Here is a 20,702-nt window from a genome sequence, read left to right as displayed (position 1 = left end):
GTACTCAATAATTGGTGCCTAAGGAATATGCGAAAAGTTACAGGATGATGGAATACTTAAGGCTAGGCTCTTAAAACCACTTAAGAATGTAACAAAATTAAAGAAGAATAGGTCCAGGAGAAATTTACGAAAATTAGCCGAAGCAACTGCTATTTCGTCTCTATTACAAGGTCCTCTAGATGGACAGTTTGAATGATGATGATATCACATGGTGGGGTCAATTACAGGGTATCTGACAGATAAATATCAATCAATAATCTGTGTGCTCTATTTTTGTGGGAAATGTGGAAGAAACACGGCCAGTCCTTTTAAGAGGGGAAAAAAACAGAAGAGAAATAGGAGCAAAAATGGAAAGTGGGAGTGGAAAGAAGCACATGCGTTTTGTAGGAGAGGCTTTTATTAGTTTTATTATCACCGGCCACTCGCCCACTCAGGTAATGATTACAAGGAATGAAAACAAAAATGAGGGGAGTCCCTACCAAGACCCAAGTAGTGGAAGCCAACAAGACAAGATGAGCAGATGAGATGACACCAGGTCCTCACAAGGAAAGACAGACTTGCATGACCCGATTAAGGTGAGAACTGCACCGGAACATTTTTCTCTCATGGGTGAAAACCGCACAGAAACGGATCCAAAAATCGTTCTGGATCAATCAATGGCGTCTGCGATGTTGAATGTAGAGGGAAAGTCAAGGAAAATGAGAGAATGGCAGCAGCAATGGAAAAGAGAGGTTGAAGAGCAGAAATACTGTTCAAAATTGGTGGAAGCTCTAAAGCACGTTCGTCAAAAACAGGCACAGGCACAGGCGCCGATTCAGATGCCGAGCCGAATGGTGAGACAAGCCGCAGACAGAATCCTGGCCGTCGCAGCGAAAGGAAGAAGCAGATGGAGCCGAGCGATTCTGTCGAGGTTGAAGATCAGAAAGATGATGAAGAAGAGACCACCCAGAGCGCAGATGTTGAAGAAGAGAACAACACCGTTGATGCAGAGGAAGGTACGAGTTCTGGGACGACTAGTTCCCGGTTGCCGCCGGAAACTTCCTTTTCCGGTGCTTATAGAAGAAGCATCCGATTACATAGCTGCGTTGGAGATGCAGATCAGAGCCATGACCTCTCTAGCACACCTTCTTTCCTCCCCTCTTCCCACGCCAACCTGATCATCAGCTACACCCGCTTTTGGATCCACCTCTTCTTCTTCTTCTTCTTCTATGTATTTTCAAATTCATGTATTTTATTGTATACATGACTTTTTCTTTTATATAGATGGTGAAGGAATCCTTATCATTATTTATAGTCTGTCTGAATCTAATTGTTTTCATTCTGGATCGATATCACCAAACCTCCACATTCCAGGTTCCAACATGATCGCCAAAAGCCCAGCTGAATCTTCCATACGCTCCAATCCTCACCTCTTTTTTATTCAGCTTTTCTTACAATAAAAGAACACCATTTCAAGTTTTTCTGTAATGGGTGCTTAGATTTGGCATTGTCTATAGAATAATCATCCTAATTTTTCTCAAATATATTGGAAGTGAAAAACTATTTATCACGTTTGAATCGCCATATTTGCTTCATTTTCCCACTGACGCCTTAACATGTCCAATTCCAATAGAGTTTGGCGATAGCGACCATATAATCTTTCCTGAAAATGTTTCTTTCGTTGAAATTTTCAAGTGTAAATATATGTGTGATGATTCAATTTTCAAACAATACACCGAAATTCTGCCTCTTCAAATCAGTGCACATGGCCACCCATTGCACAATTTACATATTCCTAACCATTTCTTCATTATCTTTGTCTTTTTTTGGGTCTGTCTTCTTCAAGAGCACAGATTTGAAGAGATTATTCAGGAAAGCCCGCCACCCAACTAAAAGTCAAAAGACGAAGAAGAGTAACATGTGAAAAGATGGGGACAGTGAGGGTATGGAGTTTAGTGGCTCAAAGACAATGAAGAAGAATACAAAGTAACAGCTTTCTTCACATGTCGGCTTCCACTTTAATTTATTGGCCTCAATAGACAACGAGGCTGCATCATTAGGCACTTGGAAGCTAGACACTTGTGGTACTAGGAGAATGACACATCGCATAGCACTCTAACACCCATATGCCGCAGGCCTTCATAACCATAATCTAAAAGACAGTACAAGGTTCCCTCTCAACAATAGTCAGGGGAATGATACTAAGGCCCTGTTCGTTTTGGATTTTGAGAACCGATTGTGAGTCCAAAACTAATTAATTTTGACACCAATAATCAGTTTTGGACTCACTAATATTGGTTCTCAAAATCCAAAACAAACAGGGCCTATAATGGGTCTTTTGGATTAAGCATAATTCTATTGCAGGAGTAAATTGATTTCATCTTAAATGGGTTGTAGGTAAAATAGATTTATGATAGAGGTAATTTATCTTAATTTTATTGAAAACAAAACGAGTGTTATCTGTTAGAGCTCTGTTTCTCTCGACGTGAAAATTGTTTTACGTTCATTTTTACAACATAAAACAAATTTTACGTCCATTTTTACTCTGAGAGAAACGGAGCCATAACGAAATGGGTTGACAATTTCCGTAGAAATCAAATCAATACATCCGAAAACATTTAAAATGGATAAATCCATTTTCATCTTACTTGCATCAAGTTCTTTTTATGAGAATGATAAGGCAGGCTCATACATATGAAATCCGCATTATCGGGATATCCTTCACTGGCCGGGATATCCTTCACTGGAGATCAGAACTTGCAGATGATCATTAAAGTCACTTCATTTGAATGTTTCTAACCATTCGGTCATAAGGCTTGACTGTGGAAAACTTCCCACCTTTAATCATATATATTGCAAGCCATTAATTGTGCAGTTGAGATCATCCCACTATTGCGATTGTTAGGATCTTGTCGTACTTCAATCGGCCCTACCAAATGAAGTGTTCGGATCATTCAAATACCACAAAGGAGGGCCCGGATTAGTCTTCTTATGACATAATTTCCCAGATAGTTATACTTCAAAACACCAATCTTAGCCATGTACATAAAGGAGAGATAGAAACAGAAAAAATTGGGGGGGTTGAAAGAAAGAGTATCTTTCAGACTGTACAAACTACATTTAGAGGACAATACCCAGCTCCACCTAAAACATGGCAACGAAAATCATGTGATACTGAATTAAGACATTCCGCCAAAATATTTAAGAGATAAGTCCTGAGTTGGGAAACAGATAAAAATAAATAAATAAAGCATTAGGATTGAGATCACCCGCTTCGCTAGAAAGGTAGTTTTTTTTTTTTGAAATGGCAATATTGTATAAGATAAAAACGGGAGCCCGAGATAAGCCACCCCAAGAATACAAAGGAAAAACAAAAGAAAGAGAGAAAAAAATACAGATATGCACTATAAACCTCAAGGCGGCAGATAATCAAACCACTCTAGCAATTCGGCAGAAATCCCCCCTCCGAGCAAGCAAATCCGTCTTCTCATTAGCCAACCATCTGACATGATTAAACACAGTAGATGATCCCATAATTAAATCCTCTATTTCATCAACAGGTAGCTTTTTTCTCTCACAATCACTCTCAAATATTAGTGTTTGTTCCCAAAAGGCCCTTAACCATGATTGAAAATTTGCTATAATTTATCTTATATTAGTAGGTAGAAGATATGTAATCTGATGAGAGATGGAATTTTGAGCTATGGTTTAACTAATTGAATAGGATGATAAGAGGGGGGGGGAGTATTCTGAGAATAAATTCATAAATTAGAGTTGGGTATTTGTAATATAATAGTGAGATGGGAATAACTCTTTATTTATGTCAAAAGCTTGAGGTAAATAAAAATGGGAAGACAGAAGAAGCAATAGCTCTGTTATTTGTTTGGTGGCTCACACAAAAGAGACCCATATTTGCCTCCCTTCACTCAAAATCCTTGTGCCTTTTTAGTGCATATATCTTTCTTGCCTTTGTCGTTTCCTCGCCTTCATATACACACCCTCGGCCCACCTTCGTTTCAGTTTTTCCCCATTTTTGGGTGGGAGAAGGAAAAAACAGAGGAGGGAGAGCTATTCGATGAACAGCATATGCTGACGTGGCAAAAGATTCAGTGGGTAATGATTAGCAGCATGTGACCACGTCATCACGCACATGGAACACCGTTCATATTGTATACAAGAGGGAAGGGGGTCCACGTCACTGCCATGTTGCACTGGCCATCTAAGCCCTACACACCCCTACTTTTGTTGCTCAAGTGGCCAAAACCATGTGACCACCCAACATCACCCCTAATTTAAAAGAGAGAAAAAGACAAAAAAGAAGAATGCACACTGCTAACCTCACATGCCCATGAATTTCAAACAAAAAAAAGAGGGAATGGGTGTTGTTGGGTTTGTTCCAATCCTTTGTTTGATTGATTAGCTAACATGTGAGATCAGGATTTGGAAATTCCAAATGACAGATCAAATGACATTCCGCCGCTCAGATCAAGTGACATATCCAAGTTTTTTAGGATTAACATGACGAGCCAACAACTGGAATAAGCTAACAATTACTCTGGACCTATCACAATCATTCATGCTGTTAGAGAAGACCTTAGAAAAGAAGGGGTGGATGTGAACAGGAGAGGCATCCATGTTGGGGTCAGGAGTCTAATTTGGGTCGGTTCGGGGTTGCGCTTTTGCTAAAAAAGGAATCGGAATCAACCCAAACCAACCAGATTTTACAGAAAAAGCTCAACCCGAATTCCCAAAAATCGACTATGGTTGCACCCCCAGTTGGGGTATCTAATGCATGGAGGGGTAACATTTTTTTTTTATCGGTAAGCTGGGGTTAGGCAGACCCCTACCAGTATATTTGGGAACATGAGAGGGGTAACATGAGAGAGTGCATTTGCTATCAAAAGGATACTTTAGGATTAAAGCTTTCAATACATCAGAATTTAAGCACGAGAGCGACTGAATTGAAATCAATGAGGAACATGTATATCTTGAAGAACCAAGAACACAAGAAGTTCGAGAATATCTGATTGATGAGTCTTTGCTTAAAAGAGGCTCTTAAAAGGAGTTAGAAGTCCAGCCCATCAGCAAAATTGTTCGTTGTGAGCATTCCAGCCCTAAAAGGAGTTACCTTGTGATGGATCTGGGCTGAGTTGGCCCATTTCAAGAGCTCAACCAAAAGTCAGGCCCATTGACACCATCGTCTGGACTTCTTATGGGCTTGACTTCGCAGCGATTTTGATTACTGATAAAGCAAAGCATGTTAGTTGCCAGACAACACTCTGCATTCACGCAGAAGAATAGCTTGTGATGCCTACTGGAAATGCACCCGTTTGGATACTTGGATTTTATAATCCAGGATTGTAAAATCCTGAATTTTATAAGCTAAATCCCTGATTCTACAAGCTGAAACCAAGATTTTATAAGCTAAATCCTGGTTTTATCTTGTAAAATCCAATAACACAAGTCGACAACAGTGGCTTTTGACTTTTCAGATGGAACCAAGACCATGTGGGATGCTTCATGATGTCCTACAAGATCAAAGGTGTTGATCTCTCATACATGCGTGAAGATGTACATTTTCTCCTTCACCGAGCCCATCATATATGTTGCACGGAGCTTTGACAATCCGGGCCATTCATCTGGTGGTCACTACCAAACCTTCCCAACTCTATGGTCTGGATCAATTCAAGCATTCGAGATAAAAAATCTGAGATGGTCTTACAAATGTCTTAGTACCTAATATAAACATCTATAATCATGATTAAGAACTCAACGAGTCAACTCGTCAGATGTCAACAATCAACCAAAACTATAACTTGATGAATTGGAAGCTTTCTTTTAAGGAAAAATTGCAAATGGAGGACACCAAAATACGAGAATTGCCAATGGGGGACACAATTTTGAAAAATTGTTAGAGAGGGACTAAATGGGGGTTATCAAGTCTCTAAAAGGGGGTCATCAACCCTCTAAATGGGGTTATCATATCAAACTCTCAATTTTTCAAAATGGTGTCCCCCGTTGGCAATTCTCGTATTTTGGTGTCCCCCATTTGCAATTTTTCCTTTTTTTAATCTTGATAGATTATAATTAGCCGTGTTTACATAGAACACTCAAAGAGATTAAGATAGCATGAGAAACACAATCCGAAATAGTGATAAAGATAGAAATCCTAAGTACAAAATATAGCTTAATTGCTAATATATCCAAACTACTTAATCTACCACACACCCAATCCAAGGATCAAGATCTGTTCTACGCTAACATATCTATCTAGTGCTCCAACATCCACCGTGATTAAGTAGAGGATGAGTCAGATTTGGTTTGGCTCGCATGGAAGGGAGCACCAATTGCGGATTAGATTAGCGCAGTTCATTAGATGTCAAGTAATTGTCATTATTAGGTGATAAGTAAGGAACATATTATCTACTATGAATATTGATATTTCTCATATTTTCAGGGAAGGCAATCTTGTCGTGGACAGCTTGACCAATCATGCTTGTGATACCAACCGTAATTCAATTTTTGGGATTGGGTTACTCTCCCCAAGAACTCTAGAGGAGCGGTTATATGAGAACAATTATGCATTCCTTAGATTCACACAAGATTGCATGTTTTCTTCATAAAGGGGTTTTACTTTTTCCTCTTCTTATATCTTGTTTGGTAAGAGGCAAGGTTCTAAGTCCGCTTCTTGTAACTATTTTTCTTAATTATCAATAAAATTCAAGGTGTCGAAATAAATTCCAGTTTAAAAAAATAATAATAATAAAAGATTTTGCAATCCCACATCCCTTAGAACTCGGCGAGTAAACTCGGAAACAGTTCAACTAAAAAATGTTGGTTCAGCATTAGATTAATGTGGTCATTAGGGCCAGGAGAAAGTAATTATCAACAACTAATAAAACATCATCTCACATCAGTAAGAACTTGGTGATCGACAGAAGGATTTGCATCTCTTTCTAGCCGTGAGTGGACAACAAGGTGGATTTTGGCTCAGCTTGAGCAAGAGATAACGGTGATTATGCATTGGATTAACGGCATTCATTAAAGTCCATGTATTATTTCTTACCATTAACACTAGAAGATTATAGTTTCCATGTGTTAGTGATCATTCTACTCTGATCATTTCCCAAAAAGAAATAATTAATGACAAAGAACATGTGATTTCATACTTCTAAATGAATCTTAGGATGCTAAGAGTCCAACTGTTGGATCTCTTCATCCCTCCCTAATCTACCTAATTCTTCTCAGCAAGGGAAGATGCATGTTTGTAGTTTAGGCTGCATCTGGTAGCATCGTGGCCTAATTTGAACCAGGCAAGTTAGACGATGATTTGGGAGCACGTTTGAAGAAATACTGACATAGTTCATTGAATCTCAAGGGAACACCTTCTTCCGTATCCCAACATTAAGATCTGGATCTCCCTTTCTATGTTGCTATAAACCTTGACGAACATGTAATCAAAATCATCTCAAACTACCCTTGGGTCCCCTAGGGGGGACATATAAACAAACAACCTCAACCTTTAGTCTTCTAACACAGAGGATTGAGGAGTTTGTGACCCCATGTCACGTTTGATTGAGCTGGAATGTGGAAATTAAGGACCAAATTCGCATAAAATACAATGAATTTGTAAAGAGGAAGGAACAATAATCCAGGGTGTTTTGATGAGGAAGGGGATGAAACAATGGGGAAGAAAGAAAGAAAGAGTAGTAGGTTGGGTCTTAAGGAATCATGTGAATGCATGTGCATTTTAGAGAACATGCCCAAAGCTACAAGCAAAAGCCTAGGAAGACTTTGGTCTCCCACTCTTGCCAAGCTTATTGAAATGGAGGGTGGGCCAACATCCTCAACGGTCTAGATCAAGGTTACCTGGAACGCAGTTTGTTCCTGTACGCGGTACGGGAACGGGTACGGGGTACGATGGTAGCCCGGTACGCGGTACGATGAGGGTAGGTTAGATCAGTTGGCTATTTTAGCTCGCGAGTCAATTTTGAGTGCAAATCTAGGTTGATCTGGTACTCTGTATACATAATTTCATATATTTTTACAAGAATATCATTCTATAGTCCATACTACATACATTTAATGAACAAAACCAAAAACCTCATGTATGCCATTCATATATATATTCAAAATGAAAATTCCAGTTCCAATCCAATCCATAATATATAAAATTTGAAGATCTCCAAATATCACTGAATTAAGTAACAACATATATGGCATTCTCAATCTTAAATGAAAGCAAACAGAAAATAACTACTCGGGTCTGAAAAAAGAACAAAACAATATGAACAAACTAATAAACTATTGTGCAACTCTCTTTTCCTAGTCCACCGAAGTGTTCCCTCTATCTATATGCATCTCACCCTTTCACGTGGGTTACCCGGGTCGCCATTTTTTGTGATCCGGGTTGCAAACGACCAACGTTTCAGGTCGGCGACCCCGGATCTCGGGTCAAAGGGTGAGAGGGTGATCCCGGTAACTTTGGTCTAGATCCCTTTATTTTTCAAAAACCTATAAAGAGCCCCTATCTATACAGGTTTGGACAATTGAGTTTTGTGCCTAAGCAACCCAAGGATGGATTTTCAAGCTCTGAAGGGAAGTGGGTCTTGTGTTGAATCCTGAAAATAATGGGAATTTCTCTTCTATCTGTAAGCCCAATGGTTCCCACCTTGGCATTCCCATCTTATTTTGATGATTCCAATACACAAGTGATTTAAGATCACTAATATGTTTGAATGTCTAAGTTGTAGATCATATTGGTGCTAAGACAAGATTGCTTGGATTGAGGCCAAGAAGCTCTCATTGAACCACATTCGGAAGGCCAAAGACATCGATGGAAGCCCAAGTAAACAGAATTGAAAAACTGCTGCTATTAGGCTTCTCGGAACTCCGAGAAAATTCTCAGAGCTCCGAGCTCGGAACTCCGAGACATTCCTCGGAGCTCCGAGAAATGGTCCAGTAGAAATTTTCTAACTTCTGTTTGTATTCCCGGAACTCCGAGAGAAATTCTTGGAACTCCGAGAACACTACAACGGTAAGAAAAATAGCCGTTGGTAATTTTCCCAGAATTACCACTATGCCCCTCAAACGGTCATATTTGGTTTTTCTATATATATGGACTTTCCAAACTTCCCAACTATCAATCCTAACACTCTTAAACTCTACTTGAATATCCCAAGAGTGAATCAAAGCTTATTTATGCCTCTCATCCTCTAAGATTAGGATTTGGATCATAGGCTCAATTTGTACATCTTATTCAAAGTTGTAAACCCTTGTGAGGGATTTTTTAGTTCTTTCTTTCTTATTCTAAGATTGTATTTGGGTGAGTGCGAAGGGACGCGGAGCCATCCCTAGAGGGCTAGTGCGAAGGGGACGCGGAACCATCCCAAGAGCGAGTGCGAGGAGACGCGGAGCTTTCTCCGATTCGTGACAAGTCTTGCGAGGCGGAGCTGAACCAAATTGTAATTGGGTTGATTCATCGCCATTAAAGGAATCCTTAGTGAAGCCATCAATGGTTTTGGTTGGTGGAGTGGAGTAGGCATCGCGTTTTGAGGACCGAACCACTTTAAATCTCGGGTGCACTCTCTCTTATCTTTTGCTCTACATTTGCATTGCACTTAGGATTTAACTTGTGTGCTTAATATTCATTCCTTGATCCCTTGATCTACAAAATTAGGTTAGAGGTTTTCAAAAGATTAAAACTTGTTATGAACCTAAATTTTCACTCCTCATTTGTTGCCATCTTGGGACCACCCTTGAAATTTCACTATCCTTCCTATCCGACTTTGATTTGAAAGGCATGATGGGCCAAGAAGGTACGGAAATGCCAAGTGGGTCTCTTTCGAGCAAGGCTTTGGAACTTCAATCCATGAGGAGAAGGCAACAAAAGAAGCTAAGGCTCAAGAAGGATACTGGAGTCATTGGGTGGAACAAAAGGCCTAAGATTTTAATGAAGAGGATGCTTTTAGAAAGCTCTAGAAGGCATAGTAGTGGGGTGGGGAAGAAGGTTAAATCTCTTAAGAACCTTGTTCCAAATGGGAAGTCAATGGAGTTGGATGGGCTTTTCAAGGAGACAACTGATTACATTGCCTGTTTAGAAATTCAGGTGAATGTTATGCATATCAATAATACCGTTGTAAACTTATTTTTCACCCCCATTTTTTCATGTGATTTGATTAAGAGGTTTGGAAGTTTGTATGTGATTCATTTCCACCTCCCAAGACAACATTTTCTCCCTAAAATTTGTGTTAGTCGTTTTTTTTTTACTTTTCATTGTTAATTTGTGGAAAAGGCATAAAAAAATCAAGAGACAAATGGGTCAAATTCATTTATTTGACAACTAAGTTCTGAATTGTAAGTGGGCAAAGTTGAGAAAATTGTCCGCCTTTCGAACACTCTTATGGCACGTTTGGCTACCATGAACTACTTTTCATGATAAATTGGAGTGTCCAAGTGGTGAGACAGGGGCTGCCGGGCTTGGCGGGTGAAGTGGCCAAAAGTCAAGAAACAAAATACAGGAAGCTAGTGTCGATGTGGCTAAAAACCAGCCCTCTAACATCTCTCTCCTTCTCCCAACCCCCTTACCGGTCTTTCACTACTTGCAGACACTGATCGTGAAAAAATAAAAATCCCGGTTGCCGGACATGGCCTTAATTTTGTAATCGAATCACAAAGTAGTCAATGAAGAATCGATGAATGCTTATGAAGGAACTGAACAGGGACATTCTAAGCTCACCTTGCTTAGAAAGGTGAGGATTATGGTGAGAGGAAGTAAACTATTTATGAAAAGTAGAGGGAATTTGTTAACGGTCTTTTCATGACAAGTAAATGATAATGTTTTGTCAATAGATAGAGATTAGATTCCCACTCCTCGAGAGTGACAGTTAGCAGCTCTCCAAAGAACAATATTTAAGCATCATTAAATAATAAGGTAATCCTAAATCTTTTGATATGTAGGAGAATATGTTGTCTCTCAACCGATTAGAGGGTTAGGATCATCCAATAAAAAAAATCATAAGTTTCCATTTCTTAAAGAGATTATCTATTAAGGCCAAGAAGTATGGATGCCTGCCTAGGAAGTAGCCAACTAGGCAATTATTCCATTCGTTTTCGGCCTCCTTAGATTTCTTCTTCCTCGAATCGGATGATGTTGTTTCCATCTTTGTCCTTGTGAGGTTCGACGACGAAGCTCATAGTTGAGTCCCAGTTGCATTTTTGCTGGGCAAAGAGATTTCTCTATTGGCAAATTGCAATTTCTGGAATGAGGTAATGTGCATCCTTTTCTTGTTATGAGGCAGATTCCATCTTATCTTCAATGATTTTTTCCCAAGATTCTTGGTCACTATCCCAAGGAAAATGTGGTCAGGTTTGTTTTCGTTTCTGCTTAAGCTTTTGGAGAAGTTGGTAAGTTAACACTCAGAAGAAGAGCCCTACATTGGATATATTGTTCAAATCTTTATGCCCATAGCTATTGGAGAACCACCGAGAAACAGAGGCATGTTAATATCTTGATTTTCCCTGGCTGGGGTTTTTTTAGAGTTGAAAACACACGAGGTAGAGATCAAGCAAAACAATCTCCTCAAAACCCAACGTCAACTTATCGACTCAAGTTGCACCCATACATAAAAAAAAAAAAAGCTTGACTAGATCGAGCGGACTATGATAATAGTGTGATTTGGATCATTCATCCACAATGCCTCTGATATCTAGATGTCGCGACAAAGAACTTGCATGGATGAAAACTTTTCTATCAATTTGAAATCCATTAAGGCTCTGTTCACCTGCGTTCCCTGGAAAGCAAATCCCTTGAAAACAACCTCTTTTTTCCTTGACAAGACAGAATTCTGGTATTCACTTGCTTTTCAGGGAAAATAGAATTACACATGTGGAATATTTGCAAAAAAACAAAAAAATGACATGGAAATGCCCATTTTCCCATCCTTTAGGGGTTTCATTTCCGACCAAAAACACACGGATTTCATTTTCCTGAAAAACTAGTGCAAAAAGAAGGGCAAGCAGTTTCCCTGGAAACCTTTTCCTGCGCAAGTGAACAGTCCAGGAAAACCTTTTCCTGCACAGATTCCCTGAATTTCTTTTCCTAATGCCACGTCAGATTCCCGGAAAAAATTTTCTTTTCAGGATCTGGATGACGCGAATGTAATGAGGTGGGCCCGATTAGGTTTCTCATTGTACCATTCTCTAACGAATTAAAATATCTGGATATTGGTTTCCTATACGACCCCAAGTCGACTCGTGACCTCAGTCAAAACTAATGCTTTTCCTCCACTTGACTTTGAATGCCTACAATTTTTATGTTATTTAAACCTCTTTTTTTTTTGTCTCTTTTCGAGCTCCCAAACTTATCCTCGAAGTAACGGAGTCAACAGTTTTAATGACAAAATTTAAAAATCTTAAAACCCCTCCAACTCTTAAAAACAGATTGTTTTTTTTGGAGGCTTTGCACGTAAAATGTCGAGAGAGGTTTTGCACGTAAATCAAGCAAACGCGGAATATACCGAAACCGCGTAACTCTCTCGATATACGAGAAGCATTCCTAGCCGTCGGATGGGATTTCCGAGGGAAGGAATAATATGATTACACGTGTGCGGGTTGGGCAGGAATTCCGCAGAGATACCGACCCAGCCCGTGTATCCTGCTAAGTTGGTTCCTTGGAAAGAGAAATAATTTGCAAGTGGGTCCACGTTCATCTTTGTTTTTTACGGACATTGGGAGATGGGCCATTGAAGATCCAAAGCAATGGGTATAAATAGACGGTTCTGATCAATCAATGGCGGGACCTACTAGGTTGTCAATAGAGAGAGAGAAAGACAGGGAGGGGGTTCCATTACCAATTTACCATACAAAGTTTTGTGGGGCCTATTTGTATTTGTATTTGTATTTGCTTTTGGAATCAAATTTGGGGAAAATCAGTTTGAAGCTTTGGTAGGCGTGTCGGAAGAAAGCGAACGCGGAAATCGTGTGAGCAAACGCATCGATGACGGGACCACACGTGTGTGAACCGGTTTTACATTCACGAAACTTTCTGTTTCACACGCCATCACCGTCTTAAATTAATATTGACACGTGTCACAATGCCGTTTGTTAAATTAATTTTTTTTTCAGAACTCTGACTGTTTGTTGAGAATTTCCCTCCAAAACTAACCCTTCAAAATTAGTAATCTCCTACCCAATCCCAGAGATTGAACGACCTCATTATAAATGAGGCAGAGTGGGTCCCACGTTTGCTTTGGATCTCCATTATCTACTACGCCATTATATCTAATTCTAACTTCTTCGTTCTTCGATTGAGGTCTACATGTAGCTTTGTGACAGTCTGTGTTCTACTACATATAAATTATTGGATTTTCTATGGGAAGTGATATATCCGCCCCTTTTGATTACCAGGAACACCGCCTCCTGTCAGGGCATTGAATTCTTCTAACATAAGTACAACAGCCACTCTTTAGTCATTGATCAAAAGGGAGGTGTTCCTGGTGATCAGAAGGGGCGGATATATCATTTCCCTTTTCTTCTCTCGCCATAAGTAATCAAAAGCGTGATCTATCTAATGGGAGGTTCAGACAGATCAATCAAAGCCGATGCGATTGTATAATTGGTATGCCTTGCTAAAAGGAATTTAAATATGTATACTCGACAATTGAAAACTGAAGTGTATGTTGGATCTACTACTTGGCCGACTTCAAATCTTCTTAAGATCGAATTGAACTCCATTATATATGGACTAGTGGGTCTCTTTGAATGCTTAGAATAATTATTAGGTAGTGAATGGATGGAAAAGGGTTGACGGTAATTAAAATAGTGTGAGAGAGAAGTTGTCTCTCATAGTCTTAGACATTGATTTAAGTATGATGAAAAAGACATCCTTGAAGATCTTCTTAAGCCTTTGTTTTTTTGCATGCCTTAATCTTGTGAACTAGATCATTGTTCAGTGTAGCATGGACCTACTTGGCCATGCTGTGAAGGCCTATCAAATCAACGACCCACCACCACAGAACACATGTCACTCAGTTGGTTATCCAGAGAATTTAATCTCTCTCTTTCTAGCTACAAGAACTATGTAAGTACCCTCTATTTATAACTATCAACTGGCTTTTCGTAGGGGTAGTTTTTCGCTCACCATGGGTCACTGTGTCCATAAAATTGTTAATGTGAGGACCTTTTTGTCAATACACTTTTAAAAATCCCACCAGCCCTTCTTGAGCCGCAAGAAAGAAAAAAGGAGAGCGTTTCCCGAAGGAATCACATGCACAGAAGCATGAAAGAGAAATACAAAATTTTCTATCTTTCCGCCGTAAATCTGCCACGTGTACGTATGAGCGTTCACACTATACGGTATCCAGTCAAATATCAACATATGAATGCATCGACCAACCCATCTCACAAAAACAGAGAGAGAGAGAGAGAGAGAGATTTCATGGAATCAAAGTTTTGAATTGGATGGAGAGGAGTGAAGAGATGAAGACAGAGAATAGTGCAAGAGTCTCATCTTTTCCCGATCAGATCTCAACGAATTTTCCCTTCTCTGGAGTCTTTGATGTGGCCGGACTAGAGAGGAGCAGCTCAATAGGTTTGATGGAATTGCTGGGGATTCAAGATTTGGATCCCTCTATATTCGACTTCTCATTGCCACCACCTTCTCATTTCCCGGCCACCCCAAACTCCCTGTCTATCTCGTCGTCGTCAATGGAGACCACCGCCGATGAGCAAGTAAAAGCACCGGCGCCAGAAGAGGAAGAGCAGGAAAATCCAAACAAACTGTGCGTTTTTACATTTAATACCTCTTACTCTCTATCTTTCTCTACGTGAATTTAAATTTGTTGCATATCAAGGAACCCAGAAAGTAAAAGAGAAGAAATAAGGCTGTAGATATCAGATCAGAGCTCTGTAATTTTGATTTTTAACTTTCTTTATTATTGTTATTTTAGGCTGAAACCAAAACAGAAGATCCGCAAGAGGGAGAGAGAGCCGAGATTCGCGTTCATGACCAAGAGCCAGATCGATCATCTCGAAGATGGGTATCGATGGAGAAAGTACGGACAGAAAGCCGTGAAGAACAGCTCTTTTCCCAGGTATAAAAATCACTGCTCATTCTTTTTTCTCAACAGTTTATAGTATGAGTGAGGGAGGGTAAAATGGGAAATTCAGGTTCTTGCATACTGCAATTGCTTTGTGCTGTTGTAGAAGCTACTATCGTTGCACCAGTCTGATGTGTGGTGTTAAGAAGCGCGTGGAGAGATCATATAAAGATCCAACGGTGGTGATGACGACCTACGAAGGGCAACACATGCATCCGAGCCCCGTCACGCCCCGGAGAAGCTCCGTCGGAATTCGACCGGACTTTGGTGGTTTTCCTTTGCCGGTGCAAATGACCCAATCTCATCAACCACAGGACCCTCCTTATTTTCTTAACTTACCACCTACTTTGAATTTTAGCTCTTCTACTTCTTTAGTTGAAGATCGACGTTTTTGCACTTCTGCAGTTTCTTTACTTAGAGATCATGGGCTTCTTCAAGATATCCTTCCATCGGATGTAAGGAGAGACCAGTAGAAAAATTGGGTATGTACTACTTCTTCTCATTGCTAACTCTGTGCAATCGATTTAGAGAAGAAACCCTTTTCACATGTACAAAAAAATTGCTAATTTTAGCTCTAAACTGACTGTTTATTCAATGGGGATATTATTTTTGTTAATTGGGCTGTTTATATTTATTATTATCATTTTATTTAGTTTTCCAATTTTGGAGCTCTAGGGTTTGTTTCTTTATCCTATAGGGTTCCTGGCATCAGCCTTTTTTGTTTTTGTTTGTTTGTTCTGTATATATGTTTTGGTTGAAGGCATATGCTTTAACTTCATGAAGGAAGGCAGGGACTGCAATTAGGCTTTTGCATGGAGCTATCTAGGGAATCCTTCTAGTGCAAGTTGGTAGTATTCTTCACCTCTTTTTCGTTTTTGGGAATTCTCATGACCCATTTATTGGAAACTGCAAACCCTAAGATGATATTGGGAATATTGGCTTGGATGATGATGGAAAATTGATGTTGACTGAATGGGGGTATGTTGGAATGTGCATTGTAGAGTGCAACACGGAAGAACTAGAGACTGCCACTATTCTATTTATATGTTATGGAATTTATGGCCTTTCCTTACTTTTGGCCCATATCCTACATTCATTGAATGGTGGGGAGAGAATTCTTGCCTCTTGGTGATAATAATTGAGTCCTTCTTTGATGCAGAGAATGGAGTAGAAATGTTGGTGGAGATATGGGCTTTTACGTGTTGTTGATGAAGTAGTATGGTATTATGCATTTGTAGGGTTTTAGGTCGTTGTACAATGTGAACTTTCCTTTGCTAGGAATTGGTGGCCATATTTAAATAGCATGCTAATTAGCTAGACATGAATTGCACCCGAAATCAATGCAGAGAAGCAACGTTGGATGAATGGCAAAGTGAAACCGCAAATATCAGAACATAGGTATTGTTGGGGGTTCCACATGAAAGCAAAGATCCCACATTGGAAAGATAAAAGTGATGTAGATGAGCTTAAAAGGGCTTGGGCACCCTCCCTTAATGGCTAGCTTTTAAGGGTGAGTTCTACCCGAGTCCCAACAGGTATGCATATTAGAACATAATATATATGTATTGTGAGCAAAATACTCTTTACAAGTCTCTAATGGCTGAAAACCCATGCATACCTTCAGAGAAGTTATGGGTGTGCATATTGATTGACCGAAGATGTCTTTTTGATAAATGTCATCTTCTCTTCTCACCCATCGGGTCAATTAATTTAGAATCATATACATCCTTGTTGTAAGAAGATAAAAAATGACCATTTCTCTGTTGGAGGCTGTAAGGCCATAGAACTTCTCATGTCAATCAATAGGGAAGTCCAGCTAATTGTTCTGCCAAGTGAACAACAGATGAAGAGGAAAAGGTAGAGTTTTCCTCTTTTGTCTTTAAATTCATTAACTTATGTTTCAAGTATTCTGAACTTGATATCCATGCTCTTGGTGTGTAGAATCCAAAATGATTGTTTATCCAGAGAAATTTGACTTTAGTTTTCTTCAATAGACAATATTCAAATCTTATCAGTGAAGATGATAATGTGAGTTCCTGATTCAAGCATTAGGGATATTGAATGGTCAATTTGATTTTGATGGCCACTCATTTAGTCTCTATTGGACCTTTTTGAATTGCATTTTAAACACAAATTGCATCAAAATTAATGCACGTGGTTAGCACAACCAAATTGTGCCTAACACATTGAAACTTCTTCAGCCACTTTAAATAACTTTCATTATCCAAGTAGAGCCCGCTTCAGTGACCTCTATCTATCTACCATGTTTAAAGTACACAATCTTCAAGTACATTTCTTACTGGAAGAGGTTGAATGCAGTACAAAATTCTTCTTAAAAAATGTGTATTCTTTATATTTATATGAGTGACCAAGTAAAAAGTTAACTTTTATTACTTATGATTGTCGTTTGGATCAACAGAGCTGAACAATGAAATGAGACAAAATTAGGGCGTAAAAAGTGTCATTTTAGGAAGTCGATGAAGGTGACTTTCTTTTTAGCACCTATTTAAAAATGGGAGATTAGTAAGGGGGGCAACTTGGGTTTGGCTAAACCCAAACCCGACGGATGCAACTCAATTTCGGCATGGGTTGGGAAAAGCCTACCTGATTTAATTTCAAGTTGGATTAGTGTGGAGGCCGTGGGCAACCCTACCATCATCCGAATCCGACCATGTCTACCTAGTTTTATGACAATTTCAAAATCTTAGGATTAAGTTTTTTTGCATTTCTTTTTTCGATCTATTGTTGCCACTTGCAACAGGCCAGCCCAAACCCAATCTGATCCAACCCAACCCTGCCTGATTTGGGAAAACGGGTTAGAAGGGCTGGCTTATGGTTGAACCTTCCTGAGCCGAAGCTCGGGTTGGGTCGGGTTAGTGTTGAGGTTTTGCGTCCCTAGCTGGGCAAGGGTTGGACTCAACCCGAGCCAACCCTGCTGGGTTGCACCCCTAATTAGCTAGTATTAATCAATAAAATGCCTTGGCAGCATAAACAAATCTAACGATTAAAAGTATCAACTTTTTCGTCAATTCAGAATAGATAGATATTGACCTTCATCAAATCTCCATATAATCATATTAGAAAGGACAAGTGATTAATGTCTCATTAATATATCTAGTCGGCATCCTGCCTAACCCCAGCTTACCTACCAAAAAAAAAAGTTAATCTGCAACGTACAGCATACAGTGCTATAAGATATAAATATATCACTGGGGCATTTGGAAAAGCTAAACAGTAAACACACACTCATTATAGGGATTTTTGCTAATTAGTCCCTACATGGCAAAAGAATTGCTTAATAATCCCTAACAAAAGCGTATTAACCAAACAGTCTTACTTTTAAAGAATAATTGCTAAAAGGTCCATAAAACTAACATACGTCGATTTTCTCCATTAAAATTTTTAAAATGGCAAATTTTCCCTCCCCCCAACCCACCCAACCCGTTAATCCATTTTAGCGTTTTTTATTTCCTTTCCAATATTTTCAGAAATAAATATGAAATAGGTGAAAATAGGATCTCTTCCAATATTTTCGACAAAAATCTTGTAAAATCCTACAAAGTTGTTAACATTTAAGCCAATTTTTTTTTAATAAAATGGATCTCTTCCAATATTTTTGACTTTATCCCTCTAATTAATCAGAAAAATTCCCCCCTTAAATCATTAAAGAAAAAAAATTCCTAAGAAATAATTTTCCGTCAGAAATATTTTTCTTGCAATCCAACCAAGATATGAATTATCTGGAAAAGTTTGAAAGGAAAACATATTCTTAAAGTTTCTTACTTAATTTACACATGTAGAAAAGATAACTCCAACCCACCCTATTTATTTATTTATTTTTTGAGACGGGTTTTCAATTTATTACAAAATTCATCTAAATTAACCTAAGTCATATCATTTACTTTGCAATGAAAAATGTTAACAACTTGTCGAATGATTTTTTGTTGAAGAATTTTTGTCGAAAATATTGCACGAGATACTGTTTTTGCCTATTTCCTAATTTATTTCTGAAAATATTGGAAGGGAAATCAAAATAGGCTAAAATCGATTAAAGTAGTTGGGGGGTAAAATTGCCATTTTAAAATTTTAGACGGAGAAAATTGACGTATGTTAGTTTCAGGGACCTTTTAACAATTATTTTGTAAAAGTAGGACTTCTTGGATAATATGCTTTTCTTAGGGACTTTTAAGCGATTATTTTGCCATGTAGGGACTAATCAGCAAAATTCCACGTAAGAAAATGCTAAAAAGAAAGACTTTTGGCGCTTAAAAAAAAAGGAAGAAGAAGAAAGACAGTTCTACACTCATTCCTAAAAGACAATTATTCGGCCCCACTTATGCCCCATTTCCATGATCGGATCTTTTGATCTGAACGGCAAACGTAAGTCCAAACAAAACAAATTCCATTGAGAACAACTTGATCAGATGATCCCAGGCTCTTAAATCAAAGGTCTGTTTTAGCGTAGATTACTGATTCATGTTGCTGTGGCTGGGGCATAAGCGATATTGGTGTTAGATTTGAGAGAAGTTGCAAGGAATTACTTTCCCAAAGGCCGAGTATCTCACTCTACCTACTAAGGTTGCTGACTTATGTTGGATTCAGGCGCTTCTATCAGATATAGGCATTCCATGCCAGCCTTGCTGCCCGACACTTCACAGTGACAATGTCAGTGCCATCTACCTTGTCACCAATCCGGTCTTTCATGCATGTACGAATCACATAGAGCTCAACTACCTCTTTGTACATGAAAGAACTTCTCGTAGCACATTACATATTTGCTTCATTGATGGACTTACTAAAGGCCTCTCTATACAACAGTTTGTTTGGTTCAGAGCCAAACTAAATGTGGTCCCCCCAATCAGTTTGAGGGAGGTGTTAAGAGATAATACTGTGGGAGTATCCCAACTATATCATTCCATCTCTTTCAGATAGATAATTCCACTAATTTGATCTTGTAAAACATAATATGCTTGGAACAATGCTATCATGATCGTGGAAATGAATTTACAAATTTCTCCCTCTTAATGGATTGCATTTTCACTACAATGGAGGATGTGGAAATACTCCAACATAACGGAATTACTTAAAGGGGGCCTGTGATCACTCATAAACGGGATGTGTGAGGGTAGGGGTGTTCGTTCTGTTATAACCGAACCGAATAGACCGAAATTTGATAACCGAAGTAATTTCGATTATCAAATTTCGATAACCGAAACTGAAACCGAAATTTCCAAAAACCGAACCGGAAAAATCGGTTATAACCGAATAGTTGGAGAAAGTAAAATCTCGGTTTAGATCATCCTATCGAAATGATTTTTTGAGCACAACCTAATTAAGTTGTGGTCAATCAAATGGACGGTTTTGATCACCCTAAGGAGTGCCCATATAACACTTTTTTGGAAAAATAATGATTTTTATCCATAATTTCAGTTATTCGGTTAACCGATTTTTATTTTTTTGTGATAACAGAATCCGAACCTGAATAACCAAATTTCCAAAAAAAAAAAATAACCGAACCGAAAAGGAGAAAAACCAAACCGACCTAACCAATGTGAGGGGCTTCTTCCTTCGTTTGAAAGATAGTGACATCTCTTGCTTGTCTATTGAAGTCGTTGCAAAAACGAT

At 38.9% G+C, this 20,702-nt stretch overlaps 2 protein-coding genes and 1 pseudogene across 3 annotated transcripts; all 3 read left to right on the top strand.

Moving 5' to 3' along the window:
• Positions 1-656: 656 nt before the first annotated feature.
• On the top strand, positions 657-1,157 carry LOC143865527 (transcription factor bHLH147 pseudogene; annotated as a pseudogene).
• Positions 1,158-9,805: 8,648 nt separating this feature from the next.
• On the top strand, positions 9,806-10,869 carry LOC143865526 (transcription factor UPBEAT1-like). Its single transcript, XM_077375847.1, has 2 exons — positions 9,806-10,087; positions 10,831-10,869. The coding sequence occupies exons 1-2, from the start codon at positions 9,806-9,808 to the stop codon at positions 10,867-10,869; spliced, it is 321 nt and encodes a 106-aa protein (XP_077231962.1).
• A 3,487-nt stretch (positions 10,870-14,356) lies between these two features.
• Positions 14,357-15,691, top strand: LOC143865547 (putative WRKY transcription factor 48). 2 transcript variants are annotated; one of them, XM_077375867.1, is made up of 3 exons: positions 14,357-14,759; positions 14,928-15,071; positions 15,148-15,691. In XM_077375867.1, exons 1-3 carry the CDS (start codon positions 14,440-14,442, stop codon positions 15,548-15,550), a joined length of 867 nt encoding a protein of 288 aa, XP_077231982.1. In that variant the 5' UTR covers positions 14,357-14,439; the 3' UTR covers positions 15,551-15,691. The 2 variants fall into 2 exon arrangements, with proteins under 2 accessions (XP_077231982.1, XP_077231983.1); XM_077375868.1 differs by having other exon boundaries at positions 14,359-14,759; positions 15,184-15,691.
• The last annotated feature ends 5,011 nt before the right edge of the window (positions 15,692-20,702 follow it).

The sequence above is a fragment of the Tasmannia lanceolata genome, unplaced genomic scaffold (genome assembly GCF_043159265.1).
Source record: "Tasmannia lanceolata isolate RefF3 unplaced genomic scaffold, GAP_Taslan_0.1 ptg000090l, whole genome shotgun sequence".
NCBI lineage: Eukaryota > Viridiplantae > Streptophyta > Magnoliopsida > Canellales > Winteraceae > Tasmannia > Tasmannia lanceolata.
This window is presented reverse-complemented; position numbering and strand designations above follow the sequence as displayed.

Excerpts from the sequence above, each read along its gene's own strand:
- LOC143865547 (XM_077375867.1), top strand. The coding sequence starts at position 14,440 with ATGGAGAGGAGTGAAGAGATGAAGACAGAGAATAGTGCAAGAGTCTCA. Across the intron at positions 14,760-14,927 it reads CAGGAAAATCCAAACAAACT|GCTGAAACCAAAACAGAAGA; the intron begins GTGCGTTTTTAC and ends TTGTTATTTTAG. Across the intron at positions 15,072-15,147 it reads AAGAACAGCTCTTTTCCCAG|GTTCTTGCATACTGCAATTG; the intron begins GTATAAAAATCA and ends TGGGAAATTCAG.
- LOC143865526 (XM_077375847.1), top strand. The coding sequence starts at position 9,806 with ATGCCAAGTGGGTCTCTTTCGAGCAAGGCTTTGGAACTTCAATCCATG. Across the intron at positions 10,088-10,830 it reads TTGCCTGTTTAGAAATTCAG|ATAGAGATTAGATTCCCACT; the intron begins GTGAATGTTATG and ends TTTTGTCAATAG.